Genomic DNA, 24,503 nt, shown 5'->3' with positions numbered 1-24,503 from the left:
CTCTTTGTTTGGGCTATTAAATATCATTGCTGGTCCCATTTCTATGTGTTTGCTTCACAGGAATTGCAGGGGATTGATTGCTCCATCTTTATGCTACACAACATCAATCAAGAAAATAGAATTCAAATAAGTATAAATACAGAAATCAAATGTCGTGATGCAGAGTGCAGTTTAGATCGATAAACATGGGTGGAATTTGTGTTGGTGTCCAGACTTCGTATTGGAACATAAGCAACATATAAATAAAACAGGAACACTGTACAGCTTCTATGCAATGTACACAGGCATGCAAGAAGATGGTTAAAATTCGAACCCTGGATGGGATGCGAGAAACACGCGGCAGATGATCACTCTTCTTCATCCTCGTCATCTTCTGGGAGGCCCATATCGTCTCCGATGCCTTCCAGCAACTTATCGACATCCTCTCCTAACTCCATTAATCTCGTGCTCAGCTTCTCCACCTTGCTCTGCTCCTGGCCGAGGCAGACGAGCAGATCATTCAGCTCGCCTTCGCTTTCCTTCTGAGCTTCTTCTCTTGCCTCGGCCTTTATTTGCTCGATGTCTGGAACCTGGACAGGAACTGCTCCGCTGTTTCTCAGAGCTTTCACTTCTTGTTCTAGCTGGAAGTTGGCCTGCTCTAAGCTATTGTATGCAGCAGACAAACTTTGGAGATCAGATTCCAGTTTCATGGCTGAATTTTGGTGTGATGAAGCTTCTTCTTCGATTCGGGCTTTTTCTGCCCTCAGGGTTTCCACCCTTTGAGAAACTTCATGAAGATCCTTCCGAAGGGTTTCGATTAGAACTCTGTCGGAACCACTGCTGGATCTGTGTTCGAGCTTGGTTGAACCCACCCCACCGGTCATGGCCAGGCCTTCAGCAAGTGTAGCATTTGACCTTAGAAGGTCCTGCTCAAACATAAGAGCACAATACATGAACCAGTAGTTACATCTCATAATTTACTACTATTCTCTATGCAATTGCAGTTTTCGTGCAAATTAATCACCGGCGATAGGCGTATAGTTCTTTGTGTGCCTATTGCAATGGATATCAGAATTATTCCAGGTTAAAGAAAAGAAATGGTGATGCAATTATTCTAAACTAGGAAATTAAGCAGTGGTAGAATACCTGTATTTCAATGCATTGTTTCTCCACAAAGTTTTTCAGCCGTTTGATGTACTCTTTATCGCTTTCTCCACTACCTTGCTCCAGTTCCGCGGGAACAACAGCCACTTGGCTCTTTGGTTGACTGTATATATCAACAATTTGTTCCCTGATTCTTGCTTCCAAGCCCTTTACGAAGGAAACAAATTGCGAATCGAGTACCATTACAAGCATAGGATGATCCTCGCTCTTGTGATCGGCAGTTTCATTTTCGTCAACATCTTCAATATCAGACATGCTAGCAGCAGTAGATCGAGTCAATGGTTTACGGTCAAAAGCTGATTTTGCAGTCGCAAAAAGCAAGCTCTTCTGCATATCATCAAACTTCAGAAAGTAGGAGGTGAGCCCTATTTTCTGGCTTATGGCCTCGACAATACTGAAGGCATTCTTTTTACTGTCATTGATCTTGTTGTAGATTACGCACTCTCCTAAGAGGACAGCAGCCAAACCCCTTGCACATACAGTTGCTGTTTCATTAGAAACTAACTCCAGTAAGTAGGTGAGGTGAGGATTGGAGTCGAGGAAGCATTGAACAGCTCTTGGACAATCAGACAGCCAAATAACTAGCAGCTTTAAGATGATTGGCTGAACATAGATAGGGCCGGATGAATTAGCTCTTCCATCTTTGCTCATGGAAGAAGCAAGTGCTAAGTACTTCACCATACGGTGCATTAGAGGTTCTGGGCCACCCAGTGTAGGCCTAGGCGCTTCAAGTTCAATTTGGACAACCTGCGACATCTCCCATAATTATAATAAAAGAAGAGGTGCGTGCAAAAATTTATTTGTCAAAAGAGATACAGTGAAAACATTTTATACAATCAAATCAATTTCCTCAAAAAGTTTCTGCTCGCCTGATTAATAGATAATAAAAGAACTAAAATGAATAGGTGTGAGTGTATAAACAATGAAATAAATTGCACACCTTCTCCTTGCACTGAACGTTATCCTTCAAAAGATGAGATAGAACACTTGCGGCTCTGCAGCATGTCTGGCACAAGAGTAAAATCAAAATAAATTTCTCGACGGCAAAATGGTAAATAAGGGTAACTAATAACTATCCATTTTTGTCTGAGAATGTGGATTGACGATGAGGGAGAGTACTTGGATCCATGCAGGATCCCTCCATAATCCATATATGATGTGAATCGATCGATTTCAAATTTTTTTCACCTACTTATGAAGCGTTCAATTTAATGTAAGGGTGTAAGAAAATAAGCCAAATTTCCAGCATAGTAGGCTTAAGTGAGCACTCCTATCGTAACAAAGTTGTACCATACACTAGAATAATTTCATGCAAGCCGACAGTTAATAATATTACCCTACATTAACTTGACTGAAAGAAAACGTAGTACTATGAAATGTCTAGATATTCTGGGGAAATGGGAACCAAAATTCAGAAGAAGCCAAATACAGTAATATGAGCATATTCTCAAGGACTGAATTTTCATTTCATTATTCATAACAAATGCCTGTCAAAACTTAAAAAATCCAATCTGCAGCCTACCTCAAGATCACCATCTCGTTCACTCTCTGTCAGACCATGCAATAACATGCTGCAAAGACAGAAACTTTCAAAACATAAATCCACGATGAGAATCTATGAAGGTACTGAACAAATACTAACCTTCCAAATGACATTCTCACATCATCCTCCATTGGTGCATTAACCATGGAGTGTGGTTGAGGAATTAATGTTGAAGCCAACATAGACTGCCCAACAGGATTGTCCTGTTCCAAGTAAAAGGACTGAGAAAATTAATAAAACCCACAAGGTAACAACATGAGAAGCATATAGATTTGCATTATCTAAAAATGTTTTATCAAACATCGTGAATACAGATAGAATGTGGTAATCCAATTTAGAAATTACACACTATCTTGGAAAATATGTTTATCCTACTTGCTCAAAAGCAGATGCCCCTCCAGTTTAAAGACTGGCCACACAAACCTCACAATAACTCTTAAAAACATAGTCAGCTGCTACGAATTCTTGCACGCTAGAAGTTCGTAAAATAATCCTCAGTATAGAATTTAAGGCCGCTTCAACATCAGGCTCCTCCCCAAGTACTTTACTTGCAAGGGCATCACGGTTCTTGGGATGATTGACAACCAGATCTCCAATACATCGGAGTGCCTGGGACAGTTATAGGATCAACAAATGACTATCAGAAAATTCATAAAAGCCTTCTGCAAAACAGTAACAGCATACATTTAGATAAACAATAAAAAATAATTTGGAGAATAAAACAGATTTTTGCATTATAAAGGTCTTAAGTTGTACGAAGTCACAATTATTTAGGAATATATATATATATATCAACTCCAAAAAAATATCTTACAAAAATTATAATAGGCTCGTTCAGATAAACTAAATGAATCAAGGCTATCTGTCATGTATTTGTAATCACCTCCAAATCCTTACTTCAGCACATGAACGATGAAGTACAATCCAATATGTCTTCACATCAAGAATAACCAGTTTGGAAACTATGAAAGCATATTTTAACAGAAAAAAGGTTGTATATTCAAAAATAGCATTCTAAAATACAAAATAACTTTAAAGTATTAAAGATCATTGGTAAGAATTTAACTAAGTATGTTGATCATAAAGATATCCAAAAGAATGAGATGCACTATCATTATTAAAGGACTAATTTGGGGAGCAGGCAAGGGAAGAGGAGAATGAACAAGACCTGATTGTGAAATGAAAACATATTTTTTTGTGATATCATATAATATTACCATACAACGAAGAGCAACCGGAGCCCATTGACTCTCAACTCCCAGCATTAGAAGATGGTCCAGTATCTTTTTCTACAATCACAAGATGATATAATGTAGTAAATAGATCTATGCAAGTATATTCTAATAGTGTGTGTGCATATACATATATATATATATATATTATCCTTTTAAAAAATTTAATTTAATTTCATAGAAGAGACGAACTTAAACCTGAACCAAGACTGCTTTATTTTCCAACCCACTGGAGTTTTTTCCAGGATCAGTTTGTTGGCCTCCATGAAGAAGCAAGTTAATTGTGTCCAATACACAGAGTAGATTTGTTGTCTACTGGCAATCAGTTGATACAAAAAGCAATATAAAAGTTAGAACTGGGCCATGAATAAAATGAAACTGAGTCGAAAAGCCTACAACTTAATATAAGAAGCTTAAAAAACAATATTGTTAACCTTCTGCTGTGTAAATTTATAAGAGCTTCCTCTGAGCTTCAAAATCGATATCAGCGGATCAAAACCTATTGTCTCCCTAAGCAAAACCTATACCATTCCCCGATCAACTTAGAAGAACATCAATCTATAAAGGGAAAAAAAGATTTTTCAAAGGATAACAAACTAAATTAACAAATACAAACCTGATTTGAGGCACTGTTTCGAAGAAGATTGTTTAACAACTCCAGACAATCCTGGTGCATCACCATAAAGAGCAAAAATATTACACATTATCCTGAACTGATTACATTTTATTGTCATTTTCATGAGATATCGCATAATCATTGTATCTAAAAGCGTATGGATGGAAGAAAAAGAAAGGTGCACCAAGCAACATTAAAAGGATAATATTAGAAAAAATCAAGCCTTTCCATTCTAGAAATGTAAGTAAATGCATTTAATTTATGATTATTATACATAAAACATAAAGAAAGTGATGCTAGATTAATTCTTGTAGCTAGTGCGAACAAAGCAAATTACACAGGAAAGGAGTGACAGTTTTTCACTTGTCATAAAACAATTCATATAAAAGCAAGTCTTGGTTTATGCATACCTGCACAACAACACCACCGTCAGAACCACCTTCTTCCCGGATGATACTAAAAATCTTCTCGAAAGCACCTTCAAAGACCACAATTTTTTGAATTTCCTGAATTATAAAATCTTAGTTAGCAAGGAAAAGAGTAGAATAACGAGGATAAAACAGAGAATGTAACATAATTTAACGGATCAGAAAAGAGAAAATTACCTCAGCTTCCCGAGTTAAGTATGTGAGAAGTAGTAATGCTTCATTTCGTATAACCTTGAAGATATTGAAATGTTTTTTTCCAATTTAACAATTAGAACTAAAATAAATAAAAGGAAAAGAAAGAAAGAAGAATCTTATTACATACACAAGAATGATACCTCGCGATCCATAAGCATATCCATAAGCCTTGTAATACCACGAGGGATGGTGAGAATAGCTTCTTGCAGTCTGTCAAGAAATCCAAAGAAATACACTTAGAATTGATCAACAGGAAGCAATGTATCTTAAATAAAAAGACAGCAAGTTATACCTATTTGGTGAATTGGTTAGAAGGGCTGTCAACAGCTGCAATGTATAATATCGCACATAAAAGTCCTCCTCCGACTGCAAATAAGCTAATTAGCGTCTTATATGGACAAATGATTAGGGCTAAAAAACTTTTAGATGTTTTGATAGAGAACTTACCAGAAGATCCAAAAGAAGAGATATGTTATCTACTTCTCTCGAAAGCAAATCACTATTCATAAGAGCGGGCTGAACCTCATTCTTTGATATCTTTGCATGTTCAATTGGACTTAAGGCGCTTACAAGAGTTTCAAGGGCCCCTCTGACCTTTGTACATCCAAAGAAACTTTACATCAAGCAAAGTGCATAATTATGAACTAAGTACAACTCTTGCAGAACACATCAGAAAAGCTATCCTACATTCCAAATAAGAATTTTCTCAATAACAGTTACTCATGCATCAGGACTGGTTATAAGCTTGTTACAAGGGGTAATCTCCACTGATAACCGCTAATGCATAGACCTTTCAATGCAAACACAAACCATGGTTCTGTGATGAAATTCTTGGAAGCACCAACTTTTAAATCCATGAAAGACATCATATTCACTTAAAGTTTGTAATACACTTTGACCCCTTAAAGTTGAGAGAAATATGCAGCAAATATATATAGAAAGGTGTTTAATTATGTATTAAATTCAGGTTAAGATTCAATTACAATGCATGGTCAAAAGTATAAATGCAAAACTGCACCTATAATGAAAAAATTTATAGGACACAGTCAATTTCAAATATTAGCCAAAATGAAAAGAATTTTCCAAAAATTAATGAGCAACAAAAGCCTCATACCATCTCGACATCATCCCTATCCTCCTTCAGGACTTTCAACAGTACTGGAAAGCCTGCAATAAATATTGAGAGAGGGAACAAATGGTATAACTGTATGAAAACTAGATTAAGTAGGAAGAGCTACTTCATTGAGAAGAGAACCAACCCATTGCCCCAAAAGCTAGCTGTGCAGAATTACTTTCAGCCACAACCGACTGAAGTTCAACCATGGCATTCCTCCTATCATCAGCCAGAACAGCATTGCTAATGCGGTCCAGCAACCGCTCAACATAACTACAAATATGACGAGTCAATGGTGTTGTCAGTGAATGCTGATCTCAGTACGACCTTTAACGTACAAATGACAAAACCAATACAAATACCTGTCATCATTTGTGCTTGAATTCTCATTTCCAATAAAACGCCCAACAACACCCTGGGTTAATAGACACTCGAATTAACAGCATAATTTACATAAGCCGCAGGCATGAACAAACAAACACCACATGTAAATGGAGAAGCTTAAGCTGCCGGCAAAACTATTCGCCATTCCACCACAAAAGTAGTAACACCTTTCCAAAAATAAACTCACATTGAACACTCAAATCACTGTAAAATAACAACTCGCAATCTCCATTCAAATACGCACCAAAGCAACTGTTTCCACCATATTACATATCTGAGAGAGAGAAACAAAGCAGTAAGGAGCAATAAAAAACAAACAAATCACCTGATACTTCGACACAAAATCCATCCCGCGCTAACAAAGAAACCGAACCACCTGAATTCCAAAATGCATCAGAATCAAGCAAGCATCCAGTAAGCACTCCACAAACAACGCCAACCAAAAGTCAAAAAACTATTTCGCCTCACAAAAACCAACCCGATCCAAAAAAAAAAAAAATCAAAAAATCAAAACCCCAAATTGATAAAGCTCTCAATCATACCTTCAAAAGCGATCCAAGAGCGAGCGAGCGAGCGAGACACGAGAAATCGAGTGGAATGACTGGATTTTCTCGGGATCGAATTGTAATATTTATTTCTGCCTAAAAGCCAAAACCATCACACAAACACTGGCTCGACTCAACATACAAATCCGCAACAGAACATCATAAATACCACTCTTTTGTGGGCCCATCCAATTAAAAGCTTCATCCGGCCCAATAATAAGATATAAAAAGACAGGCCCAATAATATCAATAAGGACTGGCCCAATAAAGCCTATATAGAAACTAGGCCTTAGACAGTTGTATAGGCTTTCTTCCAAATGGATTTTGGAAATATTCATTTATTTAATCATAGTATAATGGTCTTTATTTATTAACAGAATAAATTTATATATACAGAATTAATATGGGGCTGGGGGTCCAAGTCCAATAAATGAATGTGGGCATCAAAGTGGCCCATGAGAATGATTTGCATCTCCCAACCAACGAATTCTTGTTACCTCAGAGTTCGTGTGCTTTCTGATGCAACTGCTTAACCATAAAAGTAATGCAGCAGTTTGATGATAGCCTTGTGTCACGTGCATCTGCACGTGCCCCAATTTCTTCAAATATTTTATTTATTTCAAAAATAAAATTTGACCCAAGAGATGTAGATCCACACAAAATAATTCTATTGGTATTATATTATAATTATGGGTTTAATTGATATTATTGTTATTTTAGAATAAATAAATTGAATTTGAATTATAATATTATCATTCATGAACAAAACAAAACAAGAATTCATCTTCATATTCATATTGGACTTATTTTTAACTTATAAATTTAACTTTTATCATGTTTAAATGAATAAAAATATAATTGAGTACGTGGCAAATTAATTAAGCAGTCCATTTTCTATGCCTATACGCCAATAATTTGATGACAATAATGACGTGGCTGCCTTTTTTTTAGATCGACATTTAATTTATTTCCCAAATTAAAAATTTTCATCATCTAATACTATATTTAATAACTATTCCCATATATTTATACAGAGTTTTGAATTATTATATATATTCTTGTGGATATGTATTTATTATGTATCTATATGTGTAAAGATAATTATAAAGGTTTGTTCACTAGCTTGCATGGTACCTTTTGATTAAGTTTATCAATTAAACATATTACAAATGTAGAACACGCACGTGTGTGTATCTACATTTATTTATACATATATATGATCAAGATCAGATTAATAATAATAAGTAAATTATGAGTGGGTTAAATAAAAATAGTAAATAATTATTGATTAAGAAGCCATAGCCAGATTGGGTTGGAGAAAGTGGCAGCAACACAAACCCTTTTTGAAATTTATTGAAAAAGCAAGAAATTAACCATATTCTTTTATTGGAGTAAGAAAGATCACATCTTTTTAATTTTTTAAAATTGGGGAGAGAGCAAATTAAAGAAAGGACCACAAATCATCAAATGATGATGACGATATTTTGTAAAGATTTAGATGACATGTCTTAATCTTGAATTGAGCCCCTAACTGCCTTCATTTGTAGGTTAATGGGAATTTGTCCAAACCCCTTCTCGACAAAATATAAAATTTCAAAATAAATAAAAATAAATCAATCGATCTTGATTCTTGCACCTACATGTCCCAACAAAATTGGAACCCTAGCTAATTGATTTTAGCCACAAGAAATGAAATTATAGGAACATCAAAATATCTCATTTGATTTAGCAAAATGGCCATCAAGTTTCATTGTACAGTGATTAAATGCGCCTACATATTTAATTTTAACATCAAATTATATAAATTGCAGACGTTTTTGGTTTTCTATTTTCTCTATGTATACCATATATATATATATATATATATATTTCCGCCATTGTCGTCTTCTTTAAACTCTTTCCGCAAATTATATATAACTGTATTGATAAATAACTCCACCGACAAAATCCTTCCTTCGATCGACAAATTAAACCCAGAAAATGGTTTAATTATCCGGCGAGATCATGGAGCAGCTGAGCTCCCATCAAATTCCGGTAAGGCAATGTCTGATTTTCGCTGTCTAGAAGAGAATACTGAACTGTTTGGCAGTCTTCCATGTGATGATCAGCTCCTCTGGTGGTGTAGAAGAGGCCGGAGACGTTGTTCTGAGAAGAACCGGCGGCGCCGGCGGCGGTTGTCGGTGAGAATCCGAGGCTGAGTCCGCCGTCGGGGCCGTGTTGATGAAGGCCTAGAGTAAGAGACACGCCGGTGTAGGTGTTGTTGGCGGCGGAGTGGTGGTTGTACGACGAGAAATCGAGCTCCATTGCCGCGCCAATGGAGTCCCCCAATCTGTCGAAACTAGGGTTCTGAATATGACGGTGGTGGTGGTGGTGGTGCTCGTCGTGGAAGACGACAACGGATTTGTCCTTCCGGCCGCCGGCGGCGGCGGCGGCGTCCTTGTTGTTGTTGTAGTCGGGAGTGGTGACGATGGAGGAGAGACAGTCGGAATCAATTCTGACGAGCTGATCATGGGAAGGCTTCTGATCGTCATTTCTAGAAGGGTTAATGAAACTGTGATTCTCCGCCATAGCAGCGGTGCTGTCCAAAGCTGCGCCGTCGCCTCCGGCGGCGTCGCTTTCCTTGAGCTCTTCGACGTACATTTCCTCCACCATCGGCTTCCATAGCCTCACCCTAGCATTGATGAACCAGTTGGAAACCTGAACCAGAAAAACACATATATAAATATATATATGTATATATATATATATAATTTTTTTAAAATATAATAAAATAAAAAGAAACTAATTTGAATCAATCTTGATTAATTAAAACATATAATAATCCGAGGAAGAAAGAGACTTGCCTGGCTTCTCGATAGACCTGTCTGACGAGCTAATATGTGTTTATCGACATCGCTAGGGTACCTGCACAAAATTATGCATCAGAAGAATACTTCCAAACCAGAAAGTTAAACTTCAAGCCGGTTGTAGTTTTTACTATTGATTATAATCAAGAAGAAGAAGAACAAAAACAAAAAAGATGAAATCTTTAATGAGGGAGATCAATGGGGTCCTACTGGGAGCATGGTAAGGAATCGATTCCACAAAAAATTAATTAATAATTAAAGAAAGAAAAAAAAGATAGAAACAAAATACAGCAGATAATGATTGAGACAGGGAGGAAGGAAGCAAATAGCTAGGTGCAGCAAGAATCACAAATTGGATGTTTCAAGAAAACATTGATTCCTTTCGGTTAATCCAGTTTGCCATTGCAGGAGAACTCGACAACGATGGAGTGAGTGAGAATGGAAAAAGGAATTTACGGGTGAAGAAAGTGTTCGAAGAGCCAAGCCCGAAGAATGGACACCGATCTCTCCGGTAGCCCTCGCTGGGGCCGCCATGGATGGCTCTCCATCGAGCTCATTTGCTGTAGAGCTCTCTGCTGTCTCAGTGTCTGGTCGATCATCCTTAGCCTCGGGGTTTCCCCTCTCATCGTCGTCGTCCCTGCGCCGCCGGAATCCTTCTCTCCCATAGCCTTCTTGGTGGCCTTGATTTGGCCGACAATTCCGTCTTTCAGACATCGGAAGTGTCTGGACATGGTTTTGGAGGCCGACGCGGAATAGACGGAGGCGGCGCCGTCGCCGGCGACTGATTCGAAGGAGGAGACGACGGCCTTCATCTGGTCGCAGTAGTGCCTGTACCTTCTGTCCACCTGAATGATCACCAGCAAATCGACGATTAATCAATTATCTGACACTGAAAAATTAAAGGAGGCAGCTTTGATTCCAGATCTTGTTTGCTTAGTGAAATGCTGCTGGATATGGTTATGGTTCTGGTTATTTAATAGAACTCCAAAAACTGTACGTGTCCATGTGGGCTGGGCATTTATGGAGGAGGGGTTCACGGCCTCTAAGTTAGCTCGAATTTAAATGTCTCCAGCACCAACAGTAAATTGAAGATGACGATATCGCCATGGATGCGTGATCCGAGCTCGATCGAAGATGTAAGAAATTGAAATCAACATAGACGATTATACATACATACATACATACATACATAGATATATATGTGTATATATATGTATACCTCTTCCAGCATCTGGAGCAGCTTCGTTTTTCTTATCTGCAATTCGAGGAAGTCGAGGGAGTAGAGGGACTGCTTTTTAACGGCGACATTCTCGTCGTCGGTGGTTGTCTTTTTATTGTGAAGCTTGAGGTTGTCGTCGGACGATTTTCCGGCGAGATGGGAGACGAGTTCATTGAGGAGGTCCTGAGCAGGGGTCAAGTACTTTGAGTTCTTGATAAAGGAGTGTTCTTGGATCGAGTTATTCTGCACGTGCTGCCTGAGCTCGAAAGCTTGCAATCCTGCAGCTGCCATGGCGGAAGAAGGGTTGGACGAATTCAAGGAGAGGGAAAGTCCCTGCAGGCCTTGTCTAGGCCTTTGATTTTCTTCGCAAGGAAATACACATGATGGATCATCCAGAAGCAATGATCTGTTGTAGAACTGGTAGAACTGATCGCTGGAGGTCGGCTCGTTGGCATCCTTGGAGGAAGAAGATGGGCCGCCGTCGGCGGCGGCGGCACCGCTGTGGTGGTGGTTGAAGAAGCCCTTCCATATAACTGAAGCAGATTGATCCAGATTGTTGTTCTTGGATGGAAACCCTATCATCTCCATGCCTGCAGTGAGGTTGTAGATCTCCGGATTGGGGTCAAATTGCTGCAACTGGTTAACCATATGAGAATGAATGGCGGCGGCGGCGGCGCCGCCGCTGGAGGAGGCGACGTCGGAGTAGCTGTAGGATTTCTCCCCTCCGGCCATACAAGGAGCTATTATATTTCTTTTTCTGTGTATATATATATCTGTGGCAAGATCTTCTCGCTCCTCTCTCTCTCTCTCTCTCTCTCTTCAGATCATCGTCATCATCCCATATATCATATCATTCTTCTTCAACTGGTGAAAACTTGAATCAAACCCCACCAATCAACGACAACTAATAATACAAGAGAGAATCAATAACCGATATTCAAATATCAAAGATTAATTAAACAGAGAATTACAAAGCTTCCAACCCTTTTGCCAATGAATCTGTGCTGCAGAGAGGAGGAGGTAGCTGTGTTAGTGATATATAAGTGACCTTGAGAAGATTATATATACATATATGTATATATATATAGAGAGAGAGAGGGGGGGGGGGGGGGGGGGGGGGATAGATATTTGTTTGGTGTGTGTGGAATATGGAACAAGCAAAGCAACTGGGCCTTGCTTATGATCTTGTGTTTCTCATGAGTGTACTCTTAATAATAACCCAACAAGAAAAGTCAAGAGTGAGAAAATATATGAACCATTCCCGAACCTAGGAGAGAGAAAGAAAAAAAAAAAAAAAAAAACGAGAGACGGTGGATACTACGTACGTATGAAAACACTATATGTAATAAAATATATCTACACTCCAAATACAGTAGTAGTAGTCCAATATATATACATATAGTATTAAATTACAATAATAATAATCAGATTGGGCAACACAACACCACCTTTGATCACGACCTTCAGCCTATCATCATCTTCCTCTGATTTCCTTGTTACTTTCTTTCAGCTCTCTCTCTCTCTCCTCTCTCACTCATGGGTCAATGCAAAAAACATATTATACTCTCTCTCTCTCTCTCTCTCTCACACACACACACACACTCAGTTTGTACGTACATATATGATATATACATACAAATTAAATAGGTAGGCTTGGTAGAAATCCCAACCCATATCCCATCTATTCCATTCCCATTCCCATTCCCATTCCCATAGCTAGGCCCCAAAACCCTCAATTATTTCGTACACCCCACCATTAAAAAAAACTCTTTGGAACCATCCAAGACTTTTCCCCAATAACCATAAAATAAAACAATTATCATCATCTTTTTCTAACACTTTCATCGTCCACACTCACAATTCATAAAATAGTGGCCATGACACACACACACATATATATATATACACATATACACATATGTTTATATGTTTTTTTCTTGTGGTCAGAATGCCCTTCAGCTCAGTTCAATTCAATTCAGTCTATCAGTACATAGCCGCCACATGCCTCCTGTCTACACACCACCATTTCCCTGTGATCATCCATCAGATGATCAGATCTATTATTTTTTTCTTATTTAACCAAAATAAAATAAAATAAAATAAAATGATCCGCATATATATATATATATATGATTTTACAGAAGATTTTTGAATCCCAAGAACTGAAGTTAAACTGGAGTTTCGTAGGGGCAGCCTTTTTGCAGATTATTACTACAGTTGTGGGACTGCACTGGCCTGCCCACATATATACAGACACACACCCAGACTCAACAAATATATTCATTATTATATGTGATCTTTTATTTTTATACTAGTATATGAAATTAATTATTTTTTGTTGCAATGATACAGCTGCAGTGAATTCTTTCTTTCTTTCTTTATTGATTTTTTTTCTTTTTTTTTTTTGTGTGTAGAAAATGTTCCCCAGATTAGTCTCTGTGAAGGTCATGAGATAATGTGGTCCATCTTCTCCAACTAATTCCAATTAAAACAACCCCAATTTAAGCCATCCACCAGTCCTTTTTCTTTTTTTTCTTTTCTTTCTTCTTTCTTCTTTCTTTTTTCTTTTTTTTTTTATTTAATTTTCTTTCATCTGGGACCAGCACCTTTTTTATTCAATTTTCTTCCATGTATAATTTGATTTTCAATATATCTTCTTTTCTGCTTGGTTCTTTCTGAATACATATGCCAATCATTAAAACAAAGTCCACATGTATAGTACTCCTTCCCCTTAATTTCTATCTTTTTTTTTTTTTTTTTTTCCTAAGGTTCGCACAATCCTCGTCCCATTCATCTCATAACCCAATCCCAATCCTAAGTAATTAATTATATTAACTTTATTTTATTACATTTTTGTCTTTTAAAAATATTTTTTGGTTAGTAAAAAAAATTATCACTTTATATATATTAATAAAAACAAAAAAAAAATAAAAATTGTCAATCAAAATTCTACATATTAAAACTCAAACTAAAAAATTTTGTTGAAGACCGGGAGTAAATAAGTTGCACTTAGGACAGTAGAACAAATAAATTACTTAAATATAAATAAAAAATTTACTTAACGAACGAACTCAAAATATAAAATGTTTGACTCAATTCAACTTATTAACTACTCTGTTTAGATTGTGCTTGAGTTGATGGAGGATTCAATTAACAATTGAGACACATATAAGAGTGCGTTATTTTGTCAAAATGTTATATATATCTATATATTTTAAAAATAATAATAATAATAATATATTATAGATATTCATTATATTTATACTAATTGCACAATTTTTTTATATTCATATAAAAAATATCAATTCAAATAATTTCACAAAACAAACACATAATTTGATTTGAATTGGATTTGAATATATTAAAATAATATAGTATAATATAATATAAATAAACTACTTCTACGTTTTAGATGAAAATTTATGCTATTGTATAATAATATTTGATTTGATTATTTCAAAAAAAATAATGCTCCTAATAATAAATAATTTTTTTTTAAAAAAAATAAAAGCCTAAAATATTACTTAACTAACTTGGAAAAGTAGGATTAGGTTAGGTCCGTCGACAACATAGTAAATTAGCTCGTGTAGAGTCACGTGACGGTCCGTCGCCGGGGCCAGTCTCCGAATGATTAGATTTCTTTCACGGTGGTCCTCCACCGGCGCTGACGTCACCCTCAAATACATTCCTTAGCTTTTTGGTAATTCAAAATTAAACAAATATATCTATATATATTTATATATATACACACACAATACAATTCCAATCAAAAGAAAATACTACAAAATAAAATATGCATACATACATACATACATATTTAAATTAATTAATTAAAAGTGATGAGCAGGCCTGGCCTGGGCATTCGCATGCATATTGCAGTCTAAAAATAGGTATATTTTGAGGCAACAACAGCAATGTAGATCTTCTACCGTTATAGAAAATTGGTTCATTGAAACTTGCACACTTAATAATGAACCGAACGCCACAACAATTTCTATACATATACATATACATATACATATACATACACATATATATATAATACATACAGCCTGCTTTTCTTTCCAGGGCTTCAACCATGTACCACCTACCTACTACGGCTATTGAGAGTGGTCCTAATTCTATTTTAGTTTACTTTATATAATTTTTATATATAAATATATACCCCCCCCCCCCCCCCCCCCCCCCAATCTATGTCTAGTTACCTTGCATATGTGCGTTGTTACAATGAAATGAGGACTGAGGAAAGGATTAATAAAGAAACTATGAGAATTCCAATTATTTCTATTTATGCATATGAAATACACAAATGTGTGAACACTAGTGAATGCCCTAAACTTGGAATCCTATTACAACCTAATTAATTGCTTTGCTATAGCTTGTATAATAATAATAAAAAAAATAAAATAACATAAAGGAAGAGGGGCTTAATGCCATAAAGTCACACGCTGCATTAATTAATTAATTTAATTCTTCTTCCCATTTGTGTATATATTGTGTAAAACACTTGCCTTCATACAGTGCATCCAACTTGTGTAATGAAAGCTAACTATAATAATAATAATAATAATAATAATAATAATATTTTAATTAGTATAAATAACTCTTAAATAAATAAATACACACATGATCATTTATGTTCCACTGTGGCATGTGACCATACTAGTTTGTGTTTCCTCACTCGCTCTTTTCCTAATAACTCTATCTTCGTATTGCAATTTCAGCAATGTAGATCACTATACACATATTGAAAATGACGATTATCAAACCAGCCAAAAAGGCAAAAATAAAATTTGTAATATCAAATTTAATTCGTTCGTTAGGAGTCTTTTTCGACAACTTCCAAAAAATATGACAATCTTTTTAAATCCCAAATAATCTCTCATTCTCTGGGTGAAACAACATCACAATGATAACTTCGTTTAATAAATGCCACGAAACTTTCATCACTGTTTATGAAGTAAGAAACCTGTTGCCCAGATAGATTAATTAGCTAGTGAATGAAAACATAAGAGTTTCCGCAATTAATCAAACACAATTTAAAAATTTAAGAGTGCCCAGAATATTTAATTAGAAAGTTCAATAATATATATATATATATATACATATCCAGTAGTAATCCAACACAACACTCCTAAACGTCATTATCTCCTTAACAGTATAATACAATTAAATAAACAGATGTGGCCAACAAAAGTGATTGCTTGAAAATAATATTTATGTACCAAAAAAACATAAACACGTACGCAGACAATATTAAAATCAAAGAAAAGAACAAAATCTGCCGGATTAAGCCAAATAATTGTGCCTAAAATATACACACACTTGATTAGCATGGAAAAAGTGTTCCCCTTCACCGGTGCATGTTACTGTGTTTCACTCTAAATTTAAATTTCTATTCTTTAATAAAATACCTAACTATTTCTATTGGATAGATACAAGCAACCTTGACTCACTGTCATTATTGGCATGCAATAGAATATCATTATTCATAATCAAGCTAAACTAAGTGATTGATTAGTACACAGAATCTCCAATCATGTGTGTGTGTGTGTGTGTGTGTTCTTCCTTGAAAGAATCGACACCCTTTTGTCCGACACACCGAATCTTATTAACTAGAGGGGCTTTGGCTGATTGGCTGCCTACTAACATCATATTTACAAAACATCATTGATTTGCAAGGATGAGAATAGTAATAATATTCAGAAGAAAATATTGAGGACAAAAGGCTTTATCCTCGTAGCAGAACGTGGGACAAGTAAAAGATCATACAAGGAAAACTTTCAGGACATGCAACAATTACAGCCTAACATGAAAGAGCAAAGCAATCACATAACATGAATCAAGTAAGGCACATTGGCAATAGAAATGCACATTTCTAGCTTTGCTTTTTCTCGTACAGTAGCTAAATCCGAGTGCATTCTTCGCTCAACATTAATGACTTGAAGTTAAAATCATGAGTCCAGCAGCTTAAGTTTGATTTTTTTACCTGGATTTGTGGGTGCGTCATAGTGAAGTATAGATTTTGTTCAGAAAAAGCATTCCAGTTCCAGGCTCCAGCTGCACTGAAAACCATATTATCAGAAGGAAACAGTCAGGAATTGATTCGACAACTCAATTGTTAAAATCAGGCGAATTACTCCTTCGACTTATTTCTTGATTTCTTTCCCCATGTAAGATCATGAATTCTCTATGCTGGCAGCCATAATTCGCAGTTGAGGAGGTTTCTCAGGCTCTTGGCTTCGCCTCCAGAATGCTCTCCGCCACCAAACCTCAAACCCTCTTTGTATATTAGGACAATCATCACCACAATTTACAAACTGATCAAACCATGACATGAAAATATCTTGTTGCCATGTCATTGGTAAAGTCAATATAGTGTTGCTTAGGCCTTCCTCTATCAGATGCCGGTCGAGACCCTTTGTGGCCCTCCTCATCCATCCAAAGTCCTCATAAAACGGCACCAACCATGTCTGCAATAGCGAGCACCTAGCCTCTTTTGAAGCCAAAAGCTGGCCCTTTCCAATCCCAACAAACAGTCTAGCTGTAACCCTGCTAATTTCATATCTGTGAATGGCAGGAACTTTAGAATGCACCTCAGACAATTCCAACTGTGAGGCCCATGTCTTTAGAAAGTCCTCAGCAAGCTGTCGATCGATCAGTATATCCAACAGCCAATGCAAATTATCAGCCTGGCGAGATATCTGGCCTACACTTTCAAAGTTTGCTTCAGCTGCCAATAGAAAGTGTTTCCGGAGCAATTGCAGGCACCTGTCACAAGCTGAGTATATCGATTCCTTCCTCAGGTCATGCGATGAATTCTCACGCAACATTTTGACTAACAAACTTTTCATCTCTCTTCTAGCTTTCTCATCTTTTCCTTCAAGAACTACACGTAATAGCTTGAGAAGTAGTTCTTCATTATCATGTTCATCATCATTCCTTGGATTTACATCTGCAGAAACTCTCTTTAAAACTTCATCAGCCCCCACTCCTTCAAGCCTAAGCTCTGACAAGAGTGAAGCTACCTTTTCCTCCTCATCTTCTGACCATGGTGCAGCTTCTAAGTACTCCAAGCAAGATAAAACTCCGGCATCAAATCCAATTGCAGCTGAGACCTATAATATATGCAATCATTGAGATGACATACTACACATATATCTTCTGAGGACTTTACATTATTACGCAGAATACCATCATTCTTAAATTTAAGGAGTCAGTATTTCTCATGCAATTTTGTATTAGAAAGAGTGTATAGTCAATTGCAATGCCTATAGTATACTCAATCAGTTCAAACCAATACAGCTGTAGTATACTCAATTGCAATGTCTATAGTTATTCTCTGTAGAGTAAGCCGGAAACAGCAAAATTCCCTGGTGAAACACATCCAACAAAGAGTTTTGGTCTGAGACTATGAGGATTGATGACATTTTTAATCTAGTCCTGACTAAAAAGCTTTGGCAAATGACAACCTTCCAGAAATTGTCACAATAGAAACCATGTATCATCGAAGATCTTGTCAAAAGAAACCGAGGATCCTATATTTATGTTCTTCTTAAACAACAATAATAGTAATAAATGGCAACACCAACTTGGTGATTGAAGTTTAGGTTCATTAATTCAAATGAGGAAGTGGAGAGTCAAAGAAAGTATTAAATAACATAAAAAGATACACCAATCTAAACCAACAAGGACAGAACCCATGTTTCAATTAAACTATCAATAAAATACCAGAGAGCCATCAAGATGCCCAAAAGGACAACTGGAAAACCAAATTTGCATAATGCAACAAGATTTACATATTCGCTATCCCATTGGCTGCAGAAAATTAATTCATGTAAGCTCATCTCAGTGCGCATATGAAATCATTAAGTAACTAAGCAACTGAAGAATCAAAGATAGGACAGACCCCAAATACTCATATAGCTTTCATCAGAACTAATTTAATCTTTACACTTCTCTATTCACATCATAATCTAGGTAAGCTCTCCTTACAAGCATGTCAAATGTTGGTGTGAACAAGCTGAACTCTGGCTTGCTGATTGTTCAGAACTCTTTAAATTTTCATTACCATAAATTAGTTGATCCATTCTACTTACTAATGACAATACTTTCCCTCGTATGATTTCACAGAAGTTCCACCAGTGTTGTGTATACATCAAATCCTAGATTTGCAGCTATTCCAATTACATTCTTAGGGACAAACCTTTCTTTGCAGCCAAAAGAAAAGGACCTCTCCCCATCTTACATACTTTCTCAAGATATGATATGGATCCATTCACCAATGCAGAGAACCATAAAGATTGCTACAATGAAACACATACAGATATATATACATATATATATATATATATATGTGCGCGTGTGGTCACTTTGCTGTGTTACCTTAAGAATACCTAGCACGCGGGGAACATCCTCTTTCATAAGCTTTCTCCTCAAATCCTTACAATACATCAACCTCAGAGTCTCAATATAAACCTCAATGTCGTCACAATCCACAATCTCCACAACATAGGGTCCTGGACTCCTCTGCTGCCTCACCCACTTCTCGTTCAACTTCAAAGAAAAAAATCTACTGTGGGCCACTAGGATCTGCCTATGAACACTTATCGAAACGTTAATCCCATCCTTAGAGCTCAAGGTCAGCTTCACATCGCCCGAAACTGCATCGTTAAACTGGTTTCCAGGGCTCCTTGATGCAAGGAGATCCATCAACCGCTGCTGCATTAATGCCTTCTTGTCTTGAAGTGGTGGATTTGCTGTGAATCTGGCGCCTTGGTGGTTCTGAGCTGAAACGACGCCGTTTTGGCCGATGGCTGTTGCCCTTGGATGGCAATCGGGTTCATTTGCCATCATTTCGAACAGGGTAGGGCTTGAACGGGTTTTATCCACCATAGGCGGAGGCGACATTGGGTTGAGGAGGCCCGCCGTGAGCGCAGAGTTAAATTTGCTTAACGATGACGGAAAATTATCCGCCGAGGCGGACGAGGCTGTAGCGGTTGGAGGAACTCCACCGTAGACGCTGGAATTATAATAATCCATGGTGGAAGGAGAACGAAGGATCTTCAGATCTGAAGGGGAGGAAGGAATTTGAGGGGACAATATCAACGATGACAAAGAGGCCGCCGCGCCTTCCACCGGCGTCGGAATAGTAGGTTTAGAAGCGGAGCAGCACCAGGAACTGTCCGTAGACACCACAATGGGGGTCTCAAGTCTGCGACTCTGACACTGTCCCTGAGCAGCAAACCCCGCGGCGGAAGCAGACGAAGATGATACCGGAGCTGCAGCAGAATCCAAAGCGGACGACGCAGTGATGGTAATCTCACGGCAGCGTCGGCGCTTGGGCTTGATGCTTTGTGTCTGTAAATTGAGATGCGCAGCGGTTGCTGCCATTAAAAATCGTGTCAGTCAGTGCGTGAGCCCGTTTCGGTACTCGGGACAGACAGATGCGTTTTGTGCGTTGCGCCTTGTCGTTTTGCATTAGGTCTTCATCCGCACCACCATCACCTCCAGCATCACCACCATCGTCGTCAGAATCTGCACAGACAGCAAAAATGCATAAACAATGGTAAATAGCAACTACACACCAAAATTAAACTGTCCACGCACCATTTCACGCATACTCCAGACGGAAAAAGGATCAAATACCAGCGCGATTTACATGGCATCAAGGAGCAACTACGTACATGTGGATTGGGAATCCAAGGTAGAATCAATTAATGCAGCCATGTGAATGAGTACAATCTAGGGCTCATACAAAGACAATGCAACTGCAAAGCCTTCCTAATTGTGCACGCCCACCCCATGCCCACATCATTTATGGGCTCATTATTATATGGGCCCCTTTCCACCTCCTATTTTTATTTTATTTTTAAAAAAAAATATAAGAAAAAAATAATAATTATTTTTTACTGGCAAATATATATTTACTATTATTTTTTTTAATCGACCTGAACGGTGATTTTTATTTTGGGCCGTTAATGCTAGGAATTTATTATTATGCTATATGGTGTTTCGGCCCAATTTATATGGGCCTACTCGAAACTACCTAAGAATAATTAGAAAATGAAAGTAAAAGTAAAATATAATTTAGATTGCTAGTTTAATTCATTGGGTGCTTATGCATCAAAGTCGAACGAATTTAAACGTAATTTATTTCATTTAATTTATGCAAATTGTGACAAAAACCACTGAAATTAAATAAATAAATAAACAAGCTTTTGCGTACCATGTTGCTTCCTTTATCAATTATTAGCCAATAGCGTTTGACCAAAATATTATAATTTCAACTTCAGTTACGTCTTAAAAGATTGTTTATTAAAAGAAAAATCAGCTTTTTCGTCGACCCTGGTTTATAGAGTATTAAGTTCGATCAGAAATTTATCCAGTGATGCAGTAAAATTTCCACGTCGTCCAAAAAAAAAAAAAAAAAAAATTCAAAATTGTGTCCAACTGTTAGAACGTACATAATTAGAATAGTACCTATTATACTGAAAACTTTATCTAATTAATTAAATAACAACTATCTAAAACTAGTCATCCGACATCATTTGCATAGATAGCTTCATAGTGTGTCCAAACTGTACAAGTAGAGTAATTTATTAAAATATATTCCCTCCGTCGCATGAAAAAATATCCATTTGCTTTTTGCATGTAGTTTTAAAAATATTAGTATTATATTAGAATATAGTATGAATAAAGTAAAAATAACTTTATTAATATGTATGATATAATTGTAATGACATTTGTGTAATATATTATAAGTTGCAAGGATATTTGTAATGTTAGGTAGATAGTACAGTTACCAAAAAAAAGAAAATAGATATTTTGTTATGAGACGAACTAAAATAAAAAAATAGATACTTTGTTATGGGACGGAGAGAGTAATATTTATACTTCCTCTTTCTCAGATGTTAAAACTTATTTTCATTTTTTTTTTTCAATTTTCATTCAAATATATTTTTTTAGCAAAAAATACTATTTTTTTATTTTTTCTTTAATATAAAAAATAAATAAATGAATATATTTTTACTTTTTTATTTAAAAAAATTCGTACCGGACATAATTTTACGGAAGGAAGTATATAAGTATAATAAATAAAAAAAAAAACGAGCAAACATCCCACATGGTGAGTGGGCCCCTCTCTCCTGACTCTTGTCTCTGCTATTATCGTTATATTTAAATTTTTTGTCAAGTGGGAGCCACATACGGCTTATCATTGTATAAATACCAAAATTAAATATCAAATTGAATTAATCATTTCACAGTTTGAAAAAGTGTGTTGAAATGTTAGAAAATTGAATGAAATTGAATAAAATATATCTTTAAATATTTTTAAAATTTATATCATAATAAAAATATATAAAATATGAATATTATTTTGTAGAGAATAAAATTTTTTATGTTATAAGCAAATAAAAAATATGTTTTATTTATAATTAATATAAACTAATTTTATAAAATATGTATATTTTTATATGAACGATATAAATAAAAAAAGTTTTGAGTAATTCTACCTGATGTGTGTATAAATGATATTATATGTTATGTAATTAATTAAATTATTTTATATTTATTAAATATGTTTTGATTTAATAAATTTTATAAAAAAATATCAATTATTATTTGACAATAAGAGTATTAAATTAAAGGACAAAGTTTTTAAAAAAATGATAGTAATAAAATTGAGTTTTAAACACACATTCATTGTTCTTTATTTTAATAAATTACATTCGAAATTGATTGTATATTTTAAATAAAAGTGATATTTGAATTTGATCGTTATGTCAAAAATTTATTTAAACTACTCAATGCGAACTTTCGAGTAATGACTGCGGGTTTTCATGTCATCAAAATATATATACATATTATAATAAAAATAATAATAATATTATTATTTTAATCAACTAATACAAGTGCATATCTTTATCAATCTAATTCCCATTATATGGTTTTGTCACTTGAATGGTTGAACCCCTTTATTTTATTTAAATTATTGTAAAATTTGGATCAATTCATTGACAAGAGTGTCCAATTATGTTTTGTATTATTAGCTACTGTTGGAACAAAACTCATAATTAATGGTCCACCAATTTTTGTAAATTTGAGATCTACTTCCTCCATCTATTTTCTAATATTCTATTTGATATTTATACGTATTTTTAGGCAATTAGGGTTTTGATTATAAAATGACAAAATTTGCCCTTAATCTTGTGTATAGAAAATGAAAGAGTAAACAAAGTAAGGATAAAAGAGTAAATTTTGTGTATAAAAATAGAAATAGGACAATAATTGTTGGACATTCTAAATAGGAAAGTAAGACGAGGGAGTATTAATTAATAGGTCTCCTATTATTATTATTATTATTATTATTATGATACCTAAACAACAACATCACCATCTTTGTTCTTCATTCCTTGAATTCCTTGACTTCCACCACTTTAATTCTTTTCTTTCTTGTTATGTCCCAATCCTTCATTACATCATTTGAATTATATGTATATTATTAAATTTATTTTATATTAATTAGGTGATTATATATTTAAAATGTTTATGCGACTTTAACAATAAGGTTAAGCGCCATGTTGAAATCGAATGTTACAATAAATGATTCCAAAGCATTCTATATCATACATAAAATTTGCAATTTAATCCAAGAACAATTTGAACACACTATAGTTTCACATTTGTGTTTGTTCGGGAGATTTTCCCCTAAATACACTATTCATCCAATTTTTTTTTCAAAAAAAATAAATCAAACACTTATTTTTTATTTTTTATATTACAATAAAAATCAATTTTACATTCAAAATATCACATCAACACTTGTTTATATCATATAATATATTGTAGTTTTTTTTTTTTAAAAAAAAATATAAAATCAGATAACCATTTTTCAAAACGAGAATAAAAATTCTTAAAATATTAATCTAAATAAAATATAGATAATCGACTCTAAAGTTTTCTAAATAGTATGTTTCAAATGATAGACTCTTTTCATTTCCGTCCAAAGTATTTTATTGATTTTTTTCGTAATAATTAATAAATAATAATATTGTGTGTAAGATGGTTTTTAATTTTATCATTTATATTTTATGTATAAATTTATATGTAATGATATATTTATAATTCATGTGAACAATATTTGAATATCTGATTTTTTTTAGTATAATAGAAATTAAATTAACTTGAATAAATAAAACAAAAACAATAAAGAAAATGCTTTTAATTAAAATAAA

At 35.3% G+C, this 24,503-nt stretch overlaps 3 protein-coding genes across 9 annotated transcripts; all 3 read right to left on the bottom strand.

Annotated features, from left to right (window-relative positions):
• Positions 1-87: 87 nt before the first annotated feature.
• LOC127265727 (golgin candidate 6) lies at positions 88-7,329 on the bottom strand. Its single transcript, XM_051295684.1, has 20 exons — positions 7,198-7,329; positions 6,981-7,031; positions 6,634-6,686; positions 6,417-6,544; positions 6,272-6,324; positions 5,605-5,751; positions 5,450-5,523; positions 5,298-5,367; positions 5,140-5,193; positions 4,945-5,040; positions 4,535-4,585; positions 4,353-4,439; positions 4,117-4,230; positions 3,904-3,975; positions 3,110-3,295; positions 2,786-2,889; positions 2,666-2,714; positions 2,084-2,149; positions 1,126-1,890; positions 88-905 (listed from the first exon to the last, which is right to left on the bottom strand). Exons 2-20 carry the CDS (start codon positions 7,002-7,004, stop codon positions 348-350), a joined length of 2,751 nt encoding a protein of 916 aa, XP_051151641.1. The 5' UTR covers positions 7,005-7,031; positions 7,198-7,329; the 3' UTR covers positions 88-347.
• A 1,575-nt stretch (positions 7,330-8,904) lies between these two features.
• On the bottom strand, positions 8,905-12,392 carry LOC127265698 (homeobox protein BEL1 homolog). The gene is made up of 5 exons (XM_051295639.1): positions 12,249-12,392; positions 11,266-12,169; positions 10,503-10,891; positions 10,044-10,104; positions 8,905-9,897 (listed from the first exon to the last, which is right to left on the bottom strand). The coding sequence occupies exons 2-5, from the start codon at positions 11,995-11,997 to the stop codon at positions 9,190-9,192; spliced, it is 1,890 nt and encodes a 629-aa protein (XP_051151596.1). The 5' UTR covers positions 11,998-12,169; positions 12,249-12,392; the 3' UTR covers positions 8,905-9,189.
• A 3,669-nt stretch (positions 12,393-16,061) lies between these two features.
• Positions 16,062-21,050, bottom strand: LOC127265646 (BTB/POZ domain-containing protein At1g63850-like). 7 transcript variants are annotated; one of them, XR_007842006.1, is made up of 5 exons: positions 20,875-21,042; positions 19,651-20,802; positions 17,406-18,383; positions 17,255-17,330; positions 16,062-16,234 (listed from the first exon to the last, which is right to left on the bottom strand). XR_007842006.1 is itself a non-coding variant. In XM_051295548.1 (4 exons), the coding sequence occupies exons 2-3, from the start codon at positions 20,656-20,658 to the stop codon at positions 17,445-17,447; spliced, it is 1,947 nt and encodes a 648-aa protein (XP_051151505.1). In that variant the 5' UTR covers positions 20,659-20,802; positions 20,875-21,042; the 3' UTR covers positions 16,936-17,330; positions 17,406-17,444. The 7 variants fall into 7 exon arrangements, 4 of the variants coding, with proteins under 4 accessions (XP_051151505.1, XP_051151503.1, XP_051151502.1 ...); XR_007842007.1 differs by having other exon boundaries at positions 16,063-16,234; positions 17,255-17,325; XR_007842005.1 differs by having other exon boundaries at positions 16,065-16,234; positions 17,255-18,383.
• Positions 21,051-24,503: the final 3,453 nt, after the last annotated feature.

The sequence above is a fragment of the Andrographis paniculata genome, unplaced genomic scaffold (assembly GCF_009805555.1).
Source record: "Andrographis paniculata isolate CXL003 unplaced genomic scaffold, ASM980555v1 Contig73END, whole genome shotgun sequence".
Classification (NCBI taxonomy): domain Eukaryota; kingdom Viridiplantae; phylum Streptophyta; class Magnoliopsida; order Lamiales; family Acanthaceae; genus Andrographis; species Andrographis paniculata.
The sequence above is the reverse complement of the archived record's forward strand: the minus strand, read 5'-3'. Positions and strand labels throughout refer to the sequence as shown.